The 24,354-nt window shown below is 39.3% G+C and overlaps 1 protein-coding gene across 4 annotated transcripts in view; it reads left to right on the top strand.

Moving 5' to 3' along the window:
• EHBP1 (EH domain binding protein 1) overlaps positions 1-24,354 on the top strand; it is a 256,389-nt gene that overhangs the window by 178,324 nt on the left and 53,711 nt on the right. For 3 of the 4 annotated variants that reach the window (XM_080916906.1, XM_080916905.1, XM_080916904.1), the window contains exon 15: positions 17,180-17,327. In XM_080916906.1, the coding sequence (XP_080773032.1) occupies positions 17,180-17,327 (148 nt within the window). Of the gene's footprint in view, positions 1-17,179; positions 17,328-22,108; positions 22,217-24,354 lie in introns of all 4 variants that reach the window. The other variant, XM_080916907.1, reaches the window with a different exon arrangement.

The following is a 24,354-nucleotide window of genomic DNA, read 5'->3' as shown; positions in this document are numbered from 1 at the left end:
CCATTATTCTACTCTTTGATATGATAAAGTTAACTTTAAGTTCCTCACATAAGTGGAATCACCTAGTAGTTGTGACTGGTGCTTGTTCACTTGCTTGAGATGGGATCCTGGTAGGTCCTTAGTGGACATTGCACTCACTGTATAGACCAAGCTGGCCTTGAACTCACAGAGACCCTCCTGCCCCTACTGTGAGTGTTCTAATTACAGGTGGTGTGCACCACCACACCCAGCCCCATTTTCATTCTTTGGAATTTCCAGGTTGTCTGGGATCAGCCTCTGCTCAGTTGTTAAAACATCTATGTACTGCTAAAAACAGCAGCAGCATTTTATTCTGCAGCCCACATACTGGCATCTTAATTTTTCATTATCTGTTGGTCTGGTTTGGGGTTTATTCAAACATGGTCTTGTATGTATGTTCTCCAGGCTGGCCTTGAACTCTTCGTCTTCCTGCCTCAGTCTGAGTGCTGAAATCACAGTCCTGCAACCACTCTGGACTCAGGCTTTTGTTTCACTGCACAGCTCTGGTCACAGTGAGACAGCTCTGAGGGTTTTTATCTGAATTTTCCTCCTGGTTACTGACACGGCTCTTTTCATTTGTATATTTTCTTTAGACAAGTAAACTGCCTGTTAAAGTTCTCCCAGATTATTATTCAAATAAAAGGTTTGGGTTTTTTGGTTTTGCTTCTTGGTTTGTAGCTATTGATGTTATATAGCTTGGACATTAACACCTTATTAAATATGTAGTTTGCAGATATTTTCTCCTGCTCTGTTACTTTATATTCTTTTGCTTATATCCTTTACTGTGTCTTATGATTCAGTTTCAAAATCACTTCTACCATATTGTATCAGCCTGATAGTCACACAGGGAGGGAGAAGATGCAGACCCCACTATTAAGTCAGAAGAATGAATGGGCTCACGTTCTTAGAGCATGTGGCGTATAAGGTAACTGCTGCAGTATTTCATTTATCAGGTGCTCAACCCTGTGTCGAGGAGGAGTAGTTGTAGGCAGGCCTGGACAGTGTACTCCAGGATTATTGCTAGTGTTCTGACACTTGATAGTAATGGAAGACAAAGTGTAAAAAATAAAAAAAAAAAACTTGGGTGTGTCCAGTTTTATAAATATGAGAGGTTAGGCCTGACCATTCCTTTTAAATGAAACTCGATACAGGGTTGACACATTTTCGAGGACAAAGTAGATTTTTAAATTTAGTCATTTCCCCATGTTTCTGAGAATCATATACAAATGTGTATTGTCTGTCAGTGCTCTCCCTCCATGGTTTGGAAACCTTGGAGGGGGACACAGAAAGTGAAAGTGGACTATCAAGTCAGGAAATACCTTCTGTCTCTAGTTCCATTTTTCTTTGTAAAAGTTTGAGAAAAAGATTCCCTGCTTGACACTGAAAATAATAGGAAAGGGGGACAAGGGAGCCATGAGTTCTAGCCCCACCCCCAGCAGTCCCCTGAGAGTCAGGAACTCCTTCTGGAGAGATCAAAACAAAGTCTAATCCACCCCACCTTCAAATGTTGAGTTTCCTTCCAGTCAAATGGTTTTTGCTGTTTTTACTTTAATTTTTCTCTACCTTATGCTTTTATTTGTAGAAATCTTATTTTTTAAGACCTTTTTGCTGTTTTACCCTTTGTATAGTGTATAGTGCTTAATAAAAGTCAACTTGATGGGCTAGAAGAATATACCTGCTACTCACTGTGCATTATCAAAGTAATTGAGAAGCCTCACAAGTTAAACAATCAGTCAATCAATCAATAAATACATTGGTATCTAAGGGTGGCCTTTTGTCTTGGAGAAAATGGATACTGAGCTTAAGGTCTTTAAGAGTTTGCAGAAAGCTTTGAGTAGTGCTCACACCTTTAATCCCAGCACTTGGGAGGCAGAGGCAGGCAGATCTCTGTGAGTTTGAGGCCAGTCTGGTCTACAGAGTGAGTTTGAGACAGCCATAAGGAGATCCAGTTGAGAGTGGTCAGGTAGTTGGGAAAGAACTTTGTTGAATTTTGTTTATTGCTCAGGAGGCCATTGATTGAGACTCTTCAACAACGTATTTCTCTCTGTACTTTGTTTCCGTACAGCTGAGACCCTCTTGGTGATGAACCAAGAAAAATGAATAGAGCTGTAAGTTATAGTCCATAGTGCATAAGATAATGTCCATGCACTCTGCACAGGTGAACTACTCTTTTAGATTTTTTTTCATGTTCTAGACTGAGGGTAAAATTTACTGGGAAGCCGGAAAAGGGTTAAAGCTTATCGTTAAAGGAAGCAAAGTTCTACTTTCAGATTATTCAAGACTGTAATATACAAAGAGAAAAACTTCAAATATCAGTTTGAAGACATAAAGCCTTGGAGCCCCCTGGTAGCATCACTTTCCCTTACAGAATAAGCCCCAGCCTTGGACACAGTTCTAAAGACCCTTGCGGTCCTGCCCTCCTTCCTGGCCTCCTCTTCCATCTCTGCAGGTTTAAGTTGTTGAGTATATGGAGTTGCCACATTCTTGTGTTCTTGTGTCAAGCATTTGCTATTTCTCTTTCCTGATCCTCTCTCTAATGTCTTCTTCCATGTTTACTAGAAGCACACTGGTCTAATCTATTCAACTCTGTTCCACTTAAGCACGAGGCCTCAGAGTACCCAGTACCAAGTGCGTGGTAAATGTAGTAGTAACTTTCACAAACTCCGCAGGTGCTAGGCCAGGCACACAGCATGTTCCATACGTGTATGCAGGCAAAGTCCTCATACATATAAAATCTTTTTGTAAGTGTAAATTTTTTAAGGTTTATTTTATACTTCATAAAATAAACAACAGAAATGGATCCTGGCCCTATGATAAAGCAGACTTGACGTCTCTTTTGTTATGTGTATTGTCCCAGTACCGGGGCACACCGTCACACACAGTCCATAGATGAGCTGGCTCGGCCTCAGCAGGTGGGAGAACCTACCTGCAACTTAGTAAGTCCGAGAAGGTTTGCGGTTTTTATCTTCAAATGTTTGCATCCAAATGTTTGAATCCAAAGAAAGCTGTATTTTGGAAAATATTTTAGTTTGATCAGTCCTTTAAGATTTACTAATTTTAAAAATGCAATAGTTATATGCTGTACTGAACTTCGAAATAAACCCATATGGCTTACTTATGAAGAAGAATGCAAGTATCTTGCATGTTAAACCTTAATGATTCTTTTTATTTTTAATTATGTGCCTGTGTGTGTAATCACACGTGTGTACAATTGTCAGTAAAGTCCAGAAGAGCGTGTCTGATGCCCTGGAGCTACAGGCAGCATTGTGCTGCCATGTGGATGCTAAAAGTCAAACCCCTGTCTTCTGCAAGTGCGGTGAGCCCTCTGCCCACTGAATGCACTTTGTTGTCGTGAGGGTAGGTTATCAATCTTGTACTTTTGATGTTTGTCAGAAAATAACTAATTTAAATGGAACTTGTTATACATAGTAGATTTAAATTAGCTCAGTGAATATTCTCCAGATAATAAAAGATGGAATTATCATCTACTTGGTAAAAAAAAATTAATATAATATAACTTTGGTAAAACTAGCTGGAGTAATGGTTAAGTAATGGTTGCTCTTGCTGAGGACCCAGGTTTGATTCCAGGACCCACACAGGAGCTTACAACCACCTATAACCCCACTTCCAGAAGACCTGACACCTCTGAACCCCATGGGCAACAGGCAAGTGTGTAGTATATAGATGCAGGTAGAACGGTCATATACATAAATAAAGTGAAGTTAATCTAAACATTTTTAATTATTCTTACAAAAGCCTGAGAAACGTCTTTGTAATTTTCATGTGTGGCTATATAAATATAATATGTAAATATTATACTTAGTAACCTCTTTTGATCAAGGTTTTAAAATTAAATTCATCTGTAAACTTATCTTTCTATTATTTCTATTAGCAAAATAAATAAACACTAACCTGCAATTTAAATGATTAAGAGCAGGATTTTCAGTTACTATGAAAAGAAATCTAAAATCTTTAAAACAGAGTATTTTATCTTACTTAGAGATATTTTATTCTCCATTTGAACTAGAATATGCCTAGGGCACCAAGATGAAAATATCTTTTGTATTTTACTTCAACACAGTCATCAAAAGCTCAACTGTACATAATCCATTTCAGAGCCGTAAGACACATTAAGTGATGTCTAATCTTTCTACAGTGCGTGTTTGTGAAGGCCGGTGATGTGCTCCTGTGTCCTGCACAAATATCTGTACAAGGCAGAGTTTTTATTCTCTGTGATTTAAGTAATACCTTATCTGTTCTGTCTAAATATAATTTTGGTTTGAAGTCTTCTATTTTAACAATAGTTACTAGACTTCTTAGAAAACATATTGTTAGCTTGCTAGCATATCTCTAGGGCCACACAAAACCCAGCATTGTTGGGGGGAAAACCCTCCAAGCATCTTTTCTATTATGTCACCATAAACCCCTAGATTCAAAAATCCTATTTACTCAAGAATATCATGAGCACATAAAGCTAGAGCTAGATGTCTTAGCATCAGGGACACTCTTTATTGCCACTGTTAATGACCATGAATGTTTTCAGTGTCATGTTGAATATCCCAGGAAGATAACACTGTTGCTGAGACATATTTTATGTCACCTATTCTGTCCCTGCTCAGCATGCACAAGAGTAGAGTTTAAATCTTCATTCATTTCATTTTTTTTAATGTTTCCTTTGTTCTCCTTATCATGCTCTGGCTTTCCCAAGGATATATGCTTTGAATGAAGTCACATATGCATTACTAATTGTGTGCTATTGTATTTACAGTTCCTAGTGGTGGCACTGTGAAGCTACTAATGCCCCTGCGTCACTTGATGTGAAATCCTCTGAGTGTCTTTGATAGCAGGGAAACAGTATTAATTGTTTTGTACATTTCTTGGTCACTCTTCTTAGGTGGTCTTCATAATCTATTAGAACTTTCAGCCAGATTTTTGTAATGTCATGCCTCCAGCCGTGATTAAATTGGTAATTAATGAACAGTCTTTGGCAATGTGAACGACATCCTGTTAATTTTCTCTTTTGAGTTTTTAGAAGTTGTCTTCTATGTCAGAAATCATTGCACCACCTTACTATGGCCCCTTGGCATGAAACCACAATGGCTTGATTTTTTTGCAGCCATTAGTAGATCAGAGCAGCAATTTCACAGTATTTTGGTCAAGGCAATTATAGTACCCAAAACTGAGTAAATGTGAAAATTCATGAAAGAGGTCCAGAAATACCAGGTGAGCTTCCTTGTGTGCACTGGGACGTTATGATTAGTTTAATTGGTCCTTGTTTGATTTTAGCCGAATAGTCTGTCTGTGCCACAGCAGTGCGGGGACTTTATATTTGATGGTCTCTGACCTCCTTTGACATTGTCAGTGCGAAATGAGCCCTTTCAAACAGCCCCTTTCCCAAAAGAGGTTTAAACAGTATTTTAAAAATAACTGTAGAAAAGAACGTTGTCTAATTAGTTTCTTGATACTCTTATTTCATAAATGCTTAGTAAGTCAATTTCTGTGACTGTTTATTTAACAAATATGTGCGACTATATTTTAACTGTATGTTTTGAGACAGTATCGAAACCTCTCTCTGATATTGCATGAGGACCTTATAGTGCCTTAATGAGAATTCATTTGAGATGAGGCTCTCCTTGGCGTCTCAGAGTAGATGAAAGTACTCACTCACTTAACTGGTTGCCTATGTGTAATATTAGCCTGATGTGATGCTTGCTGCAGGAGTTAGAATTTAAAGAATCACCTGCCTGTTGGCTTCTGGAGGGATTGTCTGGGTCACCTCTTCTGATCACCTTTAATGAAACCAAATAGTTTATTTGGAGTTTGAACCTCACCATCGGGTGTATCATGCAGTCTTGTCAGATGTTGTTCATGAATTGACTTGAACAAAGATCAAAGTGTTTCTCCAGATGCAGAATCTGTGAGACAGCCCCCTCAGTCGCTCCACAAGAGCTGAGCAAGTCCTCAGTTCTTCACACACACTATGCCTTTAAATTCAGTACCACATGATATGTTAGTACAAACTGATATTTTGTTTTATGTTTTTTTTTTTTTTCCCTCACTGGCTCTCTTCCCTGGTACCTCATTTTCTCCAACACTGGAAATTGTAATTTGGTTTCAAAACTAGCATCCTTGATAAGAACCTTATATTATAATCTAAAAGATAAATATTTAAAGACTGAAATACAAACAAGCCAAGAACAGGTTAGAATTTTTTTAAAGCACCGATGTTCATAGACCACAATTTTGAAGCACAGCTAAACTTCCTGACACAGGAGGATTACCAGGAGTCTGGTGGAGGGGGAAGGGCTCATTTCATTGTTCTTATAATTGCAAAAACTTTGTCTTGGACTTTTGCAGTCACACCGGAGCACTTTGTCCACATTTAGATGAAAAGTAAGTTATCCAAAGATATTTGTGTAAGGTGCAGCTCTTCCCACCCCTCCAAGTTGATGGAATTTGAGGAAAGAGAATAGTTTTTTCCCCTTTTCAGAAGCAGTTTTTAGGGGATTTAGGCTTATTTAGCCTGCAGGTCTGAGCACTAACGAGAGCACTTAGGTTCCGTCAAGGCTGCTGATTAGACAGCTCATCTATCAACTGAAGCATGAGAATTGGTGTCTAGGTGCCCTTTATACATTTTAAATGTATATGCATCGTCATTGCTCTGTACCATTTCCTGACTGCTTTAATTGGTCTGCTATCAAAGTGTGTGATAGAAGCAGAAAAGCAGACAGTTGTAATATTCCTAACATTAGAATTCTTACTTGGGAGCCAGTATGTTTTAAATTGCTGCTTTTATCATGAAAATTAAATTTATACACTTACTATTAAAACGAGTAAAGAAAACTAATCTTTTGAAAACTACATTTGATTATTTTCTATTTTAATAGAAATGATGTTTTTTAAAAGATACAATATCCTAATTAAATAACTATTTTTTTAAAAGTATAGTGTGCTCCCTAACTTTCTGACATTTCAAATTTTTAAAAGAAATTTTAAACCTCAGCAGTATCCTGCACTAGGAGCAGCTGTAATAACAGTTTAAGAAGCTTTCTGAACTATTTGACGAGATTTCTTAGTGCTGAGGCCATATGCTGCAGCCTTTAAGCTATTTCTTCCTATCAGGTTCATTATCACCTGCCTCTGAGTCTCCAATATCATCAGTAAGCACATGCAGAATCATAATTATGCCATGTACAAGTTCTTTGATAACATGTACAGTTTTCTTCTTAATTCTTTATCAAATGCATTGATCGTGGCATGTGTGCATTGATCCAGGTCCGCCATCTGGCTGTGTGTGATAAGCGCAGTGGCATCTTTGCATTTCCACTGTCATTCATTGCACTACAATTTGGCTGCAGGGGAGTAGTGGCTGGGATTAGCCCTGTTCTGCTACTTACTTGCATTTTAAGTTGACACCTCTACAGCGGCTCAGACCACATTACAAACTGAAACACATACGCACGACTTAGTGATGTGACACTTCTCAATAAGCTTACTCCACTAGCTACTCAACAATCTGTAATTGGATTTGTAGGAATAACAGCAAAAGATTTCCTAAGAATTGCAAGGGACAGAAGGTGAAGTTTTCTCATTATTGGCAAAAGGCTAGGTATAGATTCTAGACGATTGGTATTTTCCATTAAAAACAAGCTGCCAACAGTTTGCAGGACATTTTAAAAAAAAAAAAAAAAGACTTGGAAAAGCATATGGTTTTCACATGTCCTTTACATTTTGATCACTTGTATGTTATGGGATTTTTCCAGTAAATTTTGAGAGGAGGAAAAACTTGCAAGTATATCAGGAATATGACTCCTTGCATTGTTTCAAAGATAATTTTTTCAAAGATAATTTATACTTATTTTCTTTGAAGAATTCTAATTGCAAAACATAGTTAACTAATAAAAGAACTTTCTTTTGCCTAGTTTTGGGAGGTGAAAAATATTCTTATGGGGTGTGCATGGAGTGTGTGTGTGTGTGTGTGTGTGTGTGTGTGTGTGTGTGTGTATGTATTGTGCCTGCTAAAAATCCTTTTTTTATAAAATCACAGTAAAGGGAAAAAAAATCTGAAATGTCAAGTTTACACAGGAGAAAAGCCTTTAAGTGAAGCACTATAGAAGTTAGCTCCAAAAAGAAATGAAAAATGAATAAGCAGTTTTGAGGCAGTCTTTACAGCACAGCTTTTAAAAGACAGAATATGTTGTGCTTTGGGCAGAAGCATGGATCATAATAGGTACATTGTATTTTCTTTAAACACTAACATATTTCTCAGGTCTGCTCATTCCACATTTGTTACTGATGTCAGTATTAAATTTCTCCTCTTTTGGAACCTTGTTCTGGGGTAATACAAAGCTAGTCACAAAGAGATAGTTTGTAAGTAACAGCACTAGCAACAGACGTTACAAAGGAGGATAGACTCACGGTTTAAGATGAAGGTAAATGTCGCGTCATTAGGAGCCAATTGTCCTAGAATTTTATGGCAGTGCTGCAGCAGCAGATCGTGTCTGAAAGAAGACAAGAGACATCAACATCTGCAGGGCATACATGTACAGAGAAGACACAAGTTTGCCTGCTCAGTTTCTCTAGTTACAGAGCATAAGGGTAATACTGCCTGTTATTGTCACACACACACACACACACACACACACACACACACACACACACACACACACACGCCATACTTCTGAAGGCTAAGTCTTACTTATCTGCATGGAGTCCCAGGACAGTTTCGCAAAATACTTTAGCACCAATACCTATGGTTTACTGTGCTGTTCCATTTTTTGTTGGTTTCTCTACTTTAAATACTTGAACTGTTGGACCTTTTACTTTTTTTGCTGAGAAAGATGTATTTGTACCAGATTAGAAAAGCTAAACTGTTTCTTTACATTGAATAATCAGCCTGTCATGACAAATCTATCTCCTTCTGCATGAGTAGGTGCCAGTCTGACTGGCTTCTTTTAGGCTCACACTGGGTTTTAAGCTAGATCCCTGTGCATGACTGGCAGTGCATTTGTTGGGCCAGATCTAAGGAGCCAGAGAGCGTTCAGCTCCTTTTTGCCTACAAAAGAGCAGCCAGACAACCAGCAAGAGGCCTTGGATATAGCACGAGGTGATACTTACTCAGCCATTCCTCCTTTTTTCTTATAATTTTTTTAAACTAAGAAGTTATCAGTTTCACAAAGAAAAGAGGAATTAAATTATCAAAGGGTTCTCTTTTTTTTTTTTTTTTTTTTTTTTTTTGGAGGCCCAAACTCTTTCCATTAGTTCTGCTAATGCAGTTTGAAGTTTTCAAAAACACAACATAATTGCTTTTATAATCCTAAAATAATTATTTTTTTAGAGAAAGATAGCAGCTACTGGGAATTCTTAAATATAAGTTAAATGAGTGAAACAAAATAATTGCTGATTTAGAATATAAAGCATTCTGTCCCAGCTTGCTTCCAGAGGTACTCAGGGCAGGCTGTAGCCCTGTTCATTCACTCAAGCTCTTTTATGTCAGAGTCCCCATTCGTGTGTAGCGTGTTGCACCACTTAGGAAAACAGGTGCTACAGCTAAAAAAAAAAAAAAAAAGAGCTATAGATTTTTGATGAAAAAGCTACAGAGTGTGATATTTTAAATTCTATGAGTTGTCTGTTAATGGAACCTACATTCTTGCAATGCATGTCTGGTTTTTGTTTTTTCTTGAATGGGGCCTTTTGTATTTCCTATCCCTACTTTAAAAACTAGATCCCAAATCCAAATTTATGTTCTTTTACTATTTTACCCATGTTTATTAAACAAGCTCAAAATTTAAGGGTTACTACCAAAATAAATGTAATCCCCGAGGTTGATCAAAGATTTAATCTGACCAGATGGAGCAAACTTGAGAAAGATTTTGACTTTCCACTCTGTTTTGCAACAAGAAAGGCCAATTTTTTTTCTCTTGCTCTCTTTGTTAGAAAAGCCGAGATCAGGCCATCCCCAGAGAAATGAGCAGGTGTGGTCATTTAAAGCATGTCTGCGTATATTATAAAGCAGCATAAGAAAAGTTTGAAATGGACTGAAAAGGTCTGCTAAACAGTTTTAATGTTTCATCCTAAATCCTATTTATTCAGTCACGACCTGACCAAGTCGGCAGTGAAATATAGCAGTCTGCCCAAACCTCCAGAGCCCTGTGAGTTTCCTATTCTGCTTTCTGCAGAAGGTGAATAGGTGAGCGTCAGTAATCCCTGGCTCTGGACAAGCATGGGGTTTCTTTCTTTCTTTCTTTCTTTCTTTCTTTCTTTCTTTCTTTCTTTCTTTTTGTTGTTGTTGTTCATGCTTGGTGCTAATAACAGAGCTTAGCTTCCTGTGTCTTGATGAAAGGCAACAGTCAAGTTATTTTCTTAGTTTAATGTAACATTAGGGAATTCTAAGGACCATTTTGAGAAGCAATGCATTAAACTTTTTCTATTAAAATGTATTTAGTTTAACTGTTTCCTGAGAACCTAACAGGCACGTGTTTCTTAAGCAGAAGGACTTCTCTTGTATATTTTCCAAGTATCTAAATAAAACTGTTTCCTGTTGTAAAAGACACCCTTGGGTGGGTAATGACCTTAAAAACTGCACTGACAGTTTCTCATGTTCTAATTCACTTTCGCAAGTCCGTGGCACATTTTTGGCCTAAAGTAATGTCATTCTGTGACATTTGCCGCAAGACTAAAACCGACCCCCCCATAGCAGCCATTTTTTATTTGATTCTTAAGATCTGAAGACAGCTGAGAGAACAATTGGGTAAGGTGGAGGCTGGGGAAGCTTGATTTTCTTGTTCTCTGAGAATTGAAACTACTCTTTTCCTCCTTCCCTGTAAAAGCAGAGTCTTCCATGGGGGTTGTAGTTGTGTCGGAGCTGCTGGGGCGCCGCTGCAGATCACTTTAATTACTACAGCTAAGGAGGGTAAAATTAAAAGCGGCACCATTGGAGCACTGGAAGACAGCTCGCCTAGGTGTCGGTGAACTGTGAAATATAAAAATTGCATACCAATACATTTTTATGGAAAGGAAACAAGGAATTACATTACTTATTCTAGAAGAGTTTGTCTGTAACTCGTCAAGTTTTACTGGTGCCTCTCTCGGTAGCAGATCATAGACCGTTTCAGCGCAGTAAGGCAAACGGCAAGCCGCAGCCTCGAGGCAGGCAAGGAAAGGCTCGGTATGTTTTTAGCTTATGTCCAGAGTTATTAGCTCTGACCCAACTTGTGTGTGGTACTCTCGTCTGATGCATTGAAGTGCAGGCTCCTTGGCCTTGCCTTGAAGACGCCGACATTATATTCACCTCTCTCCTAGGGGTTTCTAATTCAAGATGGGGATCCAGGTTTTAAGTGAATATAAGCAAATTAGATCCCATCACCTTTCCTGCATATCATAAAGGGGAACTTGAACTGATTTGTAAAGAACAAGAACTGTAATATCAGGATAATAACAATGGGGGTCTTAAAAAATGCTAGGAGCAGAGATTATGTAAGACCATTGCTTTAAAGTCTCAAGGCCACACTAAATTTATTTCTCACTGTGGCATTTGCAACGTGTATGATGTTCAACAGTGTATCTAAGCGAGATTCAGTCTCGATCAGTACAAATGCTGGTAGCTATCACACAGCAAAAATGTGCAGGTTATGAAAACATGCCAGAGTCTCCTCAAAAGGCTACTGTGACTTAACAGAAGGTAATCATGGGAAGGGAAGCCTCCCAAAATAAGCTCACATCTACTCTACCTGAGGTACATCCATTTTAGAAAGGCAGGGTTATTAGCCTCTGAAGTCACTGTAACTGTGGAAAAGGCATGTCTTAGAAACAGTAACTATCAGGTTTTTGGGGTTTACGTAATGAGAGGTAAGTGGGCTTCCCTTTAATGATGGTGGCCCTCAAGAGTTTCCCAAGTAAACTGATGATTTACTTTGGCAGCAGGTCAGTCCTTGTCATATTTTATATGTAGAATAGTCAAAAGAAAGAGAACAAAAACACATTTCTGTACTTAAGATTTCTGCATCATCAGAAATACTGCCAACATACTTGAGCAGTTTTCAGTGAATGCTTTACTAAACCAATGGCGTGGTTATATCCCTACTCTATGGTCATGTTGTATGCTTTACTAAACCAATGACGTGGTTATATCCCTACTCTATGGTCATGTTGTCTTTGGACAGGAACAGTATAGCCATTTTTTAGTAAATATGATAAAAATTCTCAGCTTTTGTTGCCATTATTGTTTAAATATTGCCAAACAAACCGTGTGGTGCTGAGTATTGAACTCAGGCCCAATGCATGGAAAGTAGACATTCAATAACTGAGTTATATCCCCCATTCCCATGATCTGACTTTTAATGGAACATACATATAAATGAAATAGTTTTACTTAAATGAATCTTCTCATACTGAAACTGAAAATCTAGGGCTTCCCAGGCAAGCGAAAGTTGTTTATGCATTCAGTTGATACAATTGCAGTGTATCCCTTCATGATTTTTTTCCAGGGATGGGGAGGCATGGATTGGACGGAGAGCTTTTCCCAAACAGACAAATGCTCTACCACTGAACTACATTCCCCTGACTTTTAACAGTTATCTTCTATTTCCTCAGTTGGTTCTTATGGGTAAGAAAACAAACAATACAGATATGCCATCCCACCAGAGAGCTGTGAGTCCAGGCAATACTGTCTCTGGTCGAAGGACGTCAGTAGAAAGTAAATGAAGGCAATCTGATAGGGAACTGAACTCTTGTCAATCAGGCTCAAGACTGCCGCTGTGTCTATAAACTTTGTTTACTGTAGGGTTTTATGAGTTGTAACCTGCCCTTGCCGCCTGTTAATGAGGCTAAATCTTGCTACTTGAGAATTGAATTACAGCACACCTCTGGGCTAATGGTTATAAACAGAGAGTCCCATTAGGGCTGCATTCTGATTTGTTCATTTGCATTTTCCTATTGTGTAGAGAACAATGAAGGATAAATAAGTACAAATAAACAATTTACATAGAAATTGCTAAAGTGTGGTGACTAGTGTTCAGAGTTGTTTTTATTAATGATTGCCTACTTTAGCTCGCACTCTTAGTGAACTCTTTTAGGAGGTGGTAGCTGTGAGAAAAAAAAAAAAAGGTTCCAATTTGTACTTGACAAGACAGAACCATTTATTTTAAATAAGTTCAAATGACCAATGACTTCTTCATCTTCAAGTGAATCATCTCATCCTAGCTCCATAAGAAGTTATTATTCATGTAATGAACTTGGCTTAAATCTTATTGCCTTTGGCATATTAAGTCATGGTTTTTATTAATGTTCCCACTCTCTTTAAGTTAAAGGATGCAGGGTTAGTAAAGGTTGTGTCTTGCTCAGCTGATCATGTAACTTGATCTTTTGGGGTTTGTTTTGGTTTTTCTTTTAATGGCTTTGTTTATTGGGGGTGGGGGTGTACACATGCCACAACGTGTCTGTGAAGGTCAGAGGGCAGCTAGGTCAAAAAGACCACTTCTGGGCTGTTCTGGTTTCAGATGAGGGTCTTGCTGTGTCATCCAAGCTCATCTCAAATTCAAAACTCTCCTGCCTCTGCCTCCCAAGTGTTTCCACGATCACTGTAAGCTGCACTGCACATTGCTAAGCTCCAAATGTGACAATTGTGTACATTCCCAACAACTCATCCCTGTCCCCTTCCTGAATGCTTGGGAGAATGTTGCCACAGCCCTTGTCAGCCCTGCTGGTTCCTTTGAACACTGATTAGGTTCACATTTCTCTGAATCACTCAACAGTCTCTCGCCTTGATGTGTCTAAGATAATATGTAATTGTGTGGTTGTGGAGGTTGGTTTGGATGCTTCTGTCTGTGTTGTTTATTCTGTTCCTCTGTTCCCCGAGCTTATGGATAAAATGGAAATTATAAACACTTACTTAGTGGATCCTTTAGCACTTGGGATAGACTGTTGTCAATAGTGTACACAATGTGCTTCATATCAAAACACAGATGATGTGTGGTTGACCTAGTGTTAGTGGCAATAAGCCCGACCTCTGGGTTAAAGATCCCTCATCTTTCATTTACACTCACCCTCCTTGTGTCCTTTCATTGTGCTCACAGGTTTTGTGGGTTACAGTACTTAACGTTCTGCCATTGTATTGAACTCGTCTTCATTTATTCATGTGATTGCATTGATTCGATTTGTTGTACTCACTGTTGGTTTTGATAGTTGGAAGCATGCCAGTTTGCCTACCAAGAACTTGAGTGTGCCCCTAGGCCTACCTGGCACACCTATTTAGTCTTATTAATTTTAATGAAGCCAAAATCTCTTCCTCTATGGTTTCTTCCCTGTCTACCAAGCCTGATTGCACCTTTCAAATTTTCTGAGTAATTTCTGACTGTCACAGTAATAGGTTGTTTTTGTTCATTTGTTTTTGAGATGGGTTTCTCTATCTAGCCCTGGCTGGCCTTGAACTCACAGAAATCCCCCTGCCTCGTCCTCTTGAGTGCCTTTTTCACCTTGATTCTCATGATCCATTGATCTTGTTTTTTTCTTCTGCCACACACCCCCTTATATAAGTAGGGTGTTCTCCATGTTTACTCAGTGGCCTCCTTACTTCCCTTCAGGCTTCCATCTATTCTTCCTTCAGCATGGTGGCCCTGGTTTTACCTCATACCATAGCCTCAGACCAGCTTTCCAGCTCAGCACTTAACATACCCAGACATCCCATTGCTTCTTAAACACCACCCCCACCAGTCCAGATGTTGGCTCCTTATGACTGGCTTCTGCTTGCTATATTTATTATAAGTCCATAGCTGGTGTTCTCATTCTGTTTTACTGTAAGTCCATAGCTGGCGTTCCCATTCTGTTTTAAACTTTAAGTCACATTTTCCTTCTTCTGTCACATCTCTAACCAAAAATTGGGATAGAAATTACTTCTGTCTCAGATATGTTTCTTGCATCTCTCCTTTTTACATATTTTTGTAGTTTATTGTATTTTCTAATTCATTGGTAATGACTTTATATAATATCATTGAAAGCTTTGTAATGTGTGTATGACCTACTGTTGTAATTTTAGCCGAGCTATCTATACCCTGGGAGTAGACAGAAGCTCACATCTCCATTCTGCTTCTGTACATCTCCGTCTCTCCTTCCTGGTCCGTGTAGTACCTTCTCTTCCAGAATGTTCTTACAGGTTCATTACGCTCTTGATAAACCTGCTGACTCATGTCTTGCCAGTTCCTTGTGCTGACCTATATTTTACTATTGCCAGATTAATCTTCATTCTTCTGAACTTTAGAAAGCATGTATATAAAAACAAACAACATAAAAATGCCAACATCCCAAGCCACCTTTAGTGGTTCCTGCTGCCTTGGGGTGTGCTTTCCTGGGTCAGCCTCCTGGTCTTTGTTGCTGTGTCCTTTCCTCTTTTAAGCAGACATCATCCTGGTCAGTTCCACTCCTGCAGGTGCAACACAAAAGCCATGATGCCTTTGTCCGCCCACCCCCAGCCAAAACTGTTGTTTCAAAAGTCATAATGAAGTGTTGCTTTAAAAAATCTTTACACATCTGTCTTTGTTTTGTTTTTTTTTTTTTTTTTCCTTTTGCTCTTTTTTGCTTATTGTTGTATACAATACTCTGATAAGAGTAACTCAAAGGAGAAGGTCTTTATTTCAGTTCACAGATAAAATATAGTCTGTGGGAAAATCCAGGCCCACAGCAACCGAAAGTAGTTGGTCACATTACAGCCTCAGGGCAGAAGAGAACTGTGAGTGTTCCTTTCCTCTACTTCAGGACCTCCCAGGGCATGGAAGGCACCAACCACACAGTGGGTCTCTCCCAACCTCAGCTCCTGCAGTCAGATGGGCTCTCATGGGAATGCCCAGAGGCTCAGCTCCCAGGGGGGTCTAGATGCCCACACACTGACAGTCAATCCAGTGCCTGTCACACACAGGACATGGTTCTACTGGCGAAGAGAGCGGCACGTCAGGGGAGGCTGAGTGGATTAGGCTGGATCTTGAGGAATCTGTAGGAGTTAAATGGTATGAGAACCATGGTCAGGAAGAAGAGAAGATATATTCAAAACCACAGCCATTCAATATTTAGTATGGACATGTTTTATGGATGTTAGGAAATGTTCAGGAAGAGAGCCCTACAAAGATACGAGAGCCAGCTTATTGTAGGATTTATCTTGTTTTTATAAACTTCCAAGCTTACCAAGCAATTGCCCCCCCCATGTGCGTGCAGGAGAGTGTATATGTGTGTGCTTGTAAGTGTGCACATGTATGTATCTACACAAACACTGAATGTGTGTGTCTTGTGTGTTCACACAGAGGCCACAAGAGGCATCAAGTGTGTTCTCTATCATTCTCCCGTGGATCCTGGGCCTAGCAAGCCCCAGTAATCCCCTGTCTCTGGTTTTTTACATGTGCAATGGAAGCAGTTCTCAAGTCCTCATAGCAGCTTAAGGTTTTCTTATAGCTGCTGAGCCATCTCGTAAGCCCTGCTTATAATTCTTCATAACCCCCTTTAAGTAGTCAACAACTATCCTGTTTGTTTCAGATTTTATTCATTTAAATTCAAAACTTTATTAGACCTTATTGGGGTTTTTCTTTTCCTTATTGTGCCTCTAGGAGGAGATGTAGCAAAAACAGAATCTGATATCACCACTCTGTTATGGTTGGAATTTTTAAGTTAGAACTGTTAACTGGCCTGCCCCCCTCACTCTTACTCTGTGGAAAATACCATTCCTGTGTCTGATCAAGTTGGATTACTATATTTCATAATATTAAGTCATATTTTAGACAGTGCTAGTACCTTTATTAGAAAATGGCAAGTTAAATTTTATTCCTAAAAAAGTAAATTATTAATTAAAATTCTATTCTTATTATTGGGACTTTCTTCTCCAAATCTGTTTTTTTTTTTTTAATTCATAGTTTCTGCCTTTTCTTTAATAGTTTGTGTTGCCAAGCATTCTTTAATTTTAATTTGTGATAGACATTTTAATACAATAATTTGTAAATGTTTTGAAGAACTGATTCTAGGATGTCTTTTTAAAAAATGGTGTGACATCCGGCCAATGCAGAGCATCCTGTTTATAATGTGGCCAAGCACCACGCTGCAACCAGTCACTATCACGATGATCAGATTGAAAATGAAATTGCATTTCTGTCAATTACTGAGCTGGCAACTGTTCAATATATCTTAGCAGCAAGATGAAGAGAGACGTCGGCAGCTGAGAGAGAGGGCTCGTCAGCTAATAGCAGAAGCTCGATGCGGAGTGAAGATGTCAGAACTTCCCAGCTATGGTGAAATGGCTGCAGAAAAGTTGAAAGGAAGGTCAAAGGCATCTGGAGGTGAGCTAAAGAATCTTGTAGCACGTTCTACAAAGAACCCAGAAATCTTCAGCACATCTTTTAGGACTTCTTATTCTTACTTCAAAATATTACATAAAACTGTAAACTTTCTAACCTACTGATGTGGGATGTTTTGTTTGTCTTAAGCCAAAGGAAGTATAGTAAATCAGGAGATAAATGTTATTTTTTCCAGGTCATTCTTCAGTTTGGACATAGGAGCACAGCCTGTAATCCTGGCTGAGTCAGGGGTGGTATCAAGCTGGAGGCCAGCCTTGGCTGTATAGCCAGAACCTGTTTCAAAAAGAAGACAAGGTGGGGGCGGGGGAGATGAGGAGATTACACTCTTTAGGTTTATGATATCCTTCGATGCCTTCCTAGTATCTGATTGCTGGTGGCGAGCTCTTCCATAGGAGGTATGGTTGGTTCTGTCCTGGAGACAGACCCCAGGGTCTTGTGCATGCTAAATATGCATTCTGCCATTAAGCTTCCTCCCTTTCCAGGACTTTCCCCTTCAGTGAGATCTCTTAAGTAACATGTTTGTTCTGGTGAGATGGCTCAGCTAGTCAAAGCACTTTCCACCATGCTTGCTCACCTAAATTCAGCCCTTGCACGTACATGGTGTAAGTAAAGAATCGAGTTTTATACTTTGTCCTATGACCTCAACATGTGGGCTATGGTACAGTCATCCCCTACCTGCTATGTATGTACACACATAATATGTGATAAAATTTTGTGAAGTAGTTTTGGCAAGGTGTGGTGGTATATACTTGTAACCCCAGCACCAACAGGAAGAACATCAGGCCTAGGCTACATGAGACTCTTTATATCCCAATGTGTAAGAATCATTACTATATTTCATATCACTTTCCTTTAGGTTGACTCTATTGTCCTGCCTCTGAGACAGTCATCTTCAGTATTTACAGATTACTGTAAGCTCAATGTTGAGATAGGGACCATATAAAATAAAGAATTTTAATTTTGCCTCTCCATACTCAGTTTGGTCATCCTTAATTTGAAGCTGTAATTTTACTGGGAGTATATACAAAAGACCTCTGAGCTTTTTACTTCAAAGTAAATTCAAAGATATGTAACCTATTTACTTAATAAAATTATGTAATAAAATTGTCAAGTACTTGCCCTTAGTTAACCTCATAATATTATTACCCTCGAGAGTAGGTAAATGAGGGCTTAAATAAAACCTCAGAGGGCTGGAGCTGAGGAAGAGTCTTGCCAGTTCAGTAGTATGTTTCTGCAAAGTAAACTAGAACTTACTGCTATGAGTATAGTAAAAGCTTATAGTTGTAAGATTGCAGTGTTAAGGATGCTAAGAAAACGTTGTAGTTAACAGCATAGGATACATTGACTGCCTATGCAGCTGGTGCTATTTTTGTGATACAACCCAAGATGAGGGCTTCCGGTGTAGTTCAGTGGTAGAGTATTTGTCTAGCACCAGTCAGGGCCTAGGCTCAGTCATTGTAACTAACACACACCAGCACACACATGTGAAATAAATAAAATAAATCTTTGAAGGCCATCAACCCTTTCCTCAGATGAGAGATGTTTTTAAAAGAAAATACAGCCAAACTTTCAAGTGTATATCAATATCAGGCTAGAGCAAGAAACCTTTTCAGGGTTGCAGCCCAGCACTGGAGCTAGACCAGTCGGGGAAAAAGCAAAGGTCTGGACTTGATGTCACATGACAGTCAAAATAACCCCAGTGAACAGAGTGAACGGAAGAGTAAGGGCAAGGCTGGTGCTGTTCTCTCCTATCTAGTCATCTCCTTATCCTGCCTTCCGCTGCTGGACCCATTGCTCCTCTCTAGACTGTATGACCTGTCACGGCTGAGCAATAGGACTTGCCTGGCTGACTGGCTTGTCCCATGTGACATACTGATGCCATTTCTATCCATGTTCAGAAATGATGGGCTTCTCTGGTTTTTGTGGTTCTGTATTGTTCTGTTGACTGTATGAAGATTTCTTTATCAATTCATGAATGGACACCATGACCCTATAACTTGGCGATTTGTGAGCATTACTACAAAAACATGCTAGTGCAGATGATAAACAGAAAGGATTAAGATTGACCTGAGGCAAGTAGAGTGGGCCTCAGTAGTGAGTCTTGGTCTGTGTCCATGAAGGAGTAGATATGAGCCTGTCTTCCTTCATCTCTCCTCGGTGTCCTGCACTGATCTCAAGTAAGCTGTGATTGTCAAGCCTGTGAGTTGAAGAGCCTTTAGGGAAAGGTAGAGTTGTGAGAGTCTGCCTGAAATTCAAACACTCATACACATGCACCTACCTGTCCAGCAACTCCACTACTTGTCTAAGCCAGCAGTCAGCAAACTCCTTACTGTGGCCAGAGTAAATACCACCTGGTCTCCGCCGCCCAGCTCCACTCTGCCGTGTACTCTAAAGTCAGCCTTGACTTATGTTTGAATGAACAGACATGGTGTCACCCTCAAAAGTGCTGGGACAGATTCTGCTCCTGGGTGGTAGTTTGCTGATTCTTATGAAGCACAACCAAAGTTCTCATGGATTCATAGGAATCCAGTGCCCATGGTAACTTGGGATAGTGTGAATCACTAAATGTGTTGGGACAAAATGAAATCTTAAAGATTTTCAGTGGTTTTTTTTTTTTTCTTCTTCTTCATTTTGGACTATAATACTTGTATTACATTTGAAAGTTCTGAATTTTATAGAGATCTTGGTTGAGAATTTAAAAAGAAAGACAGAAAGAAAGGTTTGAGTGAGAAACTTCTTTCTGAATCTTTTATTTTTCTGAATATATTTTTAATGACAGCCTGGGTTTCTTGGCATTATAGGTATTCCTTTTCTGTTATCACCAGATCTCCTGACTTCATTACCCGTGAAGAAAGAGTATACAGTTGGCTGTGTTGCTTTGTACAGTGTCAGGGCGTTATTTAGCTCCCAGGGCTATACAGTGTCAGCCAGCACCCTGCAGTGCTGATGCTGATCTCCCCTGCACAGAGCATCCCTCTCACTTCTGCATCTCTACCTTTCGCTCTGCCGTGCTCACCTGCTAGATTTTCCATGGCTAGCCGTGAAGACAGCTGCATCTATCGATGTGTGTGTAGATACATAGATATAGATGTAGTGTCTTTCAATACATACATTCATGTGTGCACAGACACACATAAACACGTACTTGAGTTTTTTAGAATGCATTAAAGTTTCCTACCTGTTGGGAAGTATGTGGTAACTGCTAAAAACAAGTAAAGTTTATCTCAAAACTGTTTAGTGACTGGAAAGTAAAATCTCATTCATAGGACAAACTGATAGAGGATTAGTTTTTATGTTTGTCTTCCCAAGTAGTAATCATTTTATGTAAGTCTAACAATACAAATATAAACACTGAGCTAATCTAATCCATCTAGATTGCTGATGAGTGGTAATATAGATGGAGGTTACTTTCTTCCTGGAGAGAACACATATGGCACCTGTTCGACATGACACAGAACTTGGCAGCTTACAAGTACCCCATGTCCCCCCCCCCAGTTCTCCCCATGCCCCCCCCCAGTTCTGCGATTTGCCACTTCCCACAGCACAACCATTGTCGAAGGTTGATTGAACTGTTTTCCTCACCTGACACCTTCCCCTAGTATCCAGCCAGGTTTCAATACTGTTATAGCTCCTCTACATTAGGCTCTCTTCTGCCTCTTGAAGCCACAGATTTTCCAACACTGAGATTTCCCACCTGCAGCTTTTCTAGTGTCTACAACTCGCAACAGCTCCGACAGCATTGGCTTGAGGGATGCCAATATATAGAGTAAATGATAGAGCCCAAGGGGTCTCGACCCACAGGTTGGGAACTACTGATATAGCTTGTTTTGTTTTTGAGTAAAAGAATGAATGCTGTATTTTGTACTTTGACTATAGATTAATTATAGTTAGTAATAATCAATGGCAATTTATTGACAGCAGCCAAGTGTAGCTAGCTGTCCTGAAAGCATTAATAGTTAATGTCTCTGGCACAGATCCCTTCAGAAGTGTTTGACTACCTTTTTAGCACTTGGGAGTATTTGCTAATTCATTTGCTAAGCTACAGAATTATTTGGAGAAGTTCTGAGGACCATGAAGTTAAGGTGTTTACCTTTAGGAAACAAGCAAATAGCTGTGCTAGGCGTGGTTGGTGAGAAGGAGCTGTCAGCATGGGTGCCTGAGACACTACTCTAAAAGCAGTAGCAGTTTCTGTAACCGCCTTTCCCCTGTGCCAGAAGGAGGCTCTTCTCAGTCTTTTCTTTTGTTTTCTTCTTCTAATTGCTTCATACAGCAGATGGGGGCCTGTTTAATGTTAACTGTCACTAGCATTCTTGGTGGCTACTTGGGAAACCCAAAACAAACAAGATATGCTTATACAATCATATCTAATAAATGATAAAAATGAAACTAAGAGGTTCAGAGGTTTTTTTCACTAAGTCAACTTTATTTCTATATATTATTGCATTAGTGATTATTAGTAGATTAAATAGTAAAACACAAGGATTTAATGAGTTCAGTGACTCAGAGACGGTGGGTGGCAAATTGTCCAAACCTCTGCATCTGCTTTGATGTGATAATTGGGCTTTGACATTAGAATGTAAAATATAACTAGTAATCAACTTGTGGAAAAGTCACTTAAAACTGGGTTCTTAACTTGCTTCATCCTTGTCAGACTTGAGAGTAACTGTCATTGAAATACTGAACTAGTATTCTTCTCTAGAAGTGCGGACAAAAGGTATAACGTATGAATGACATACTAACATTATTGCTACGTGTTCTTACAGATGAAAATGATGATATTGAGCTAGATACTAAGGAGGAGATTCCTGAAGGCTTTGTTGTAGGAGGTGGAGATGAACTTACTAATATAGAAAGTGACCTTGATACTCCCGGTAATTTCTAACTATAAATGTCTTGTGTCCTAGTGCATGGCAAACTTTATGGCTCCATTTTTACATTGTCAACAATAATTTATTTTGTACTCTTTTTACACCTTATGCCCTCACTAATTATTTAGTCAACTCCACCTTCCAAAAATGTTCATGTTATTTTGTTTCCATCTGAATGTTTGAACAGCTTAACATTGGTATAGTAAATCCTGACATAAGTTCTTGTATTAGTAGTAATCACTCTAAGTTTCAGTTTATAGGCGTTCAGTGAGTGTCTTCCTCACTGCTTCCGCGTGTTGATGTGCTACTGTGTACTACGAGTGGAATGATTATGGAACAATTCTGATCAAATCTAAACCCATAGATCAGACTCACTTGTTTAGAATTACTAATGGCAGTACTGATGATATTGGTGCATAAGGCTGAGACTGGAGGACAGTGAGTAAGTTCCAGGCCAGCCTGGACTATATAGTATGTTTGAGGCCAGCCTGGGCTATACTGTGAGATCTTTCTCTCAAAATAGTCTTACTGAGTTATGTTACAGTTTTCTTGCTTGCTTTACATATGCTGAGCAAGTGACTAGAGTAGGGCACTCTGAGAACTCCTTGTCTAGACTACAGTCAGACTAATGTCATGTCCTGTGTCACACCACAGGTCATCTTTATTCTCTTTTAAAATGTGAACATGCTGCTTTGGGGTGTGCATTCTTTGTGCTTTGCCTTCATAAGGAGCAGTAGGTAGCAATCCAGAGTTTCATACACTCCAGAAATGGTTCTTGAGTTGAATTCTCACACCAGTAAAACTTTGGCCTTCTCTTTAAACAAAGATAAGGAGTAACTTCTCATGAGTGTCCTTCCCTGATGATGATTCGGGGAGGGATGGCAGCCTCACTCCTCCCTGTAGTCTGACCTGCTTTGTCTCCCCCACTTCCAGCTGCTGCTGCTCCTGAAAACATTTTCTTAACTACAGCAGTAGTTGAGAAAACTTGTGGCCTTTTGTCAGTACCCCCTCACAACTCAGAATTAAGATACACTATCTCTGCACAGCAGCCAGTGGACTTGGAGGTGTTCAAGAAAACCCTAATACTTAAAGGAAGCATTCTAAATGTTTAGCTCAAAACTAAAACCACCTTTTAGTTCATTTTTAATACGCCTTTTTTATTTTACTTTTTTTATATTTACAGGTGTTCTTGCAGGTATGTCTGTGCACCAAGTATGTGCCTAGTGCTTTTGGAGGCCAGAAGCAGGCATCAGATCACCTGGAATTGAGATTACAACCAGTTTTATGCCTCCGTGTGGGTGCTTGGAATCGAACCTGGGCTTTCCGAAGAGCAACAACCAGTGTTCTTAACTGCTGAGCCATCTTTCCAACTTCTAGTTCTTTCTTTAAAACAGTAGAATTTATCTTGAGTTTCTCTTTATGAAAATATTTGTGTTGCTGTCTGCCTGTCCTCTCCTTACAATTACCACAAAATCTCCCTTAGAAACAGAGCGGCAGGGAGAGAGAGAGGCGAGAAGGAAGAGGATTCCTAATACCCTTTTACTGTTGAGGACTTGAACATAGACTTCTGTCTGTGGAATTATAAAACCAGTAAAGTGAGCAGTGCATGTGCCCTTACTTAAATAGATCAGAAAGATAAGAGATTTAGCCATTCCTGGGTAATGTGGGAAAATTAGCTGTTACAACTTTTATATGATATTTTTTTAAATCTAGCTAATTTTAATCCTGGCTAGCTTGACTCTTGTACTTGAAGAAAATAATAATAAATTCTCTCAGAGATGAGGATGTGGTTTTATTTGGGCATGTACTTGCAATGTAAGCATGAGCCTCTTAAATTCATATCTTTCTATAATCCCAGCCCAGAAGCTGAGCGCCAGTCTCAAAAGTATAAAACATCTAGTATCAGCATTTGACACATGCATACATGTACATACACAGAAGCAAATCCACACACGTCCACACATAGACACATGAATAAGAAGTAAACAATGAACAGTAAAAAGTAAGAGAAGTCACTGCTAGAAAGGAAAGCACATCTCCATCTTCCGTATTGGTGTTCTGATTCATTTGAGATAGGCCCTCAGCGTAACTCTGGCTGGTCTGGAACTCACTGTGATAGCCTAGGCTACCCTGGAACTGGT

This window comes from Micromys minutus, assembly GCF_963924665.1.
Source record: "Micromys minutus genome assembly, chromosome: 1".
Lineage (NCBI taxonomy): Eukaryota > Metazoa > Chordata > Mammalia > Rodentia > Muridae > Micromys > Micromys minutus.
Note: the sequence above shows the minus strand (reverse complement) of the source record. Positions and strands in the feature narration are given on the sequence as shown.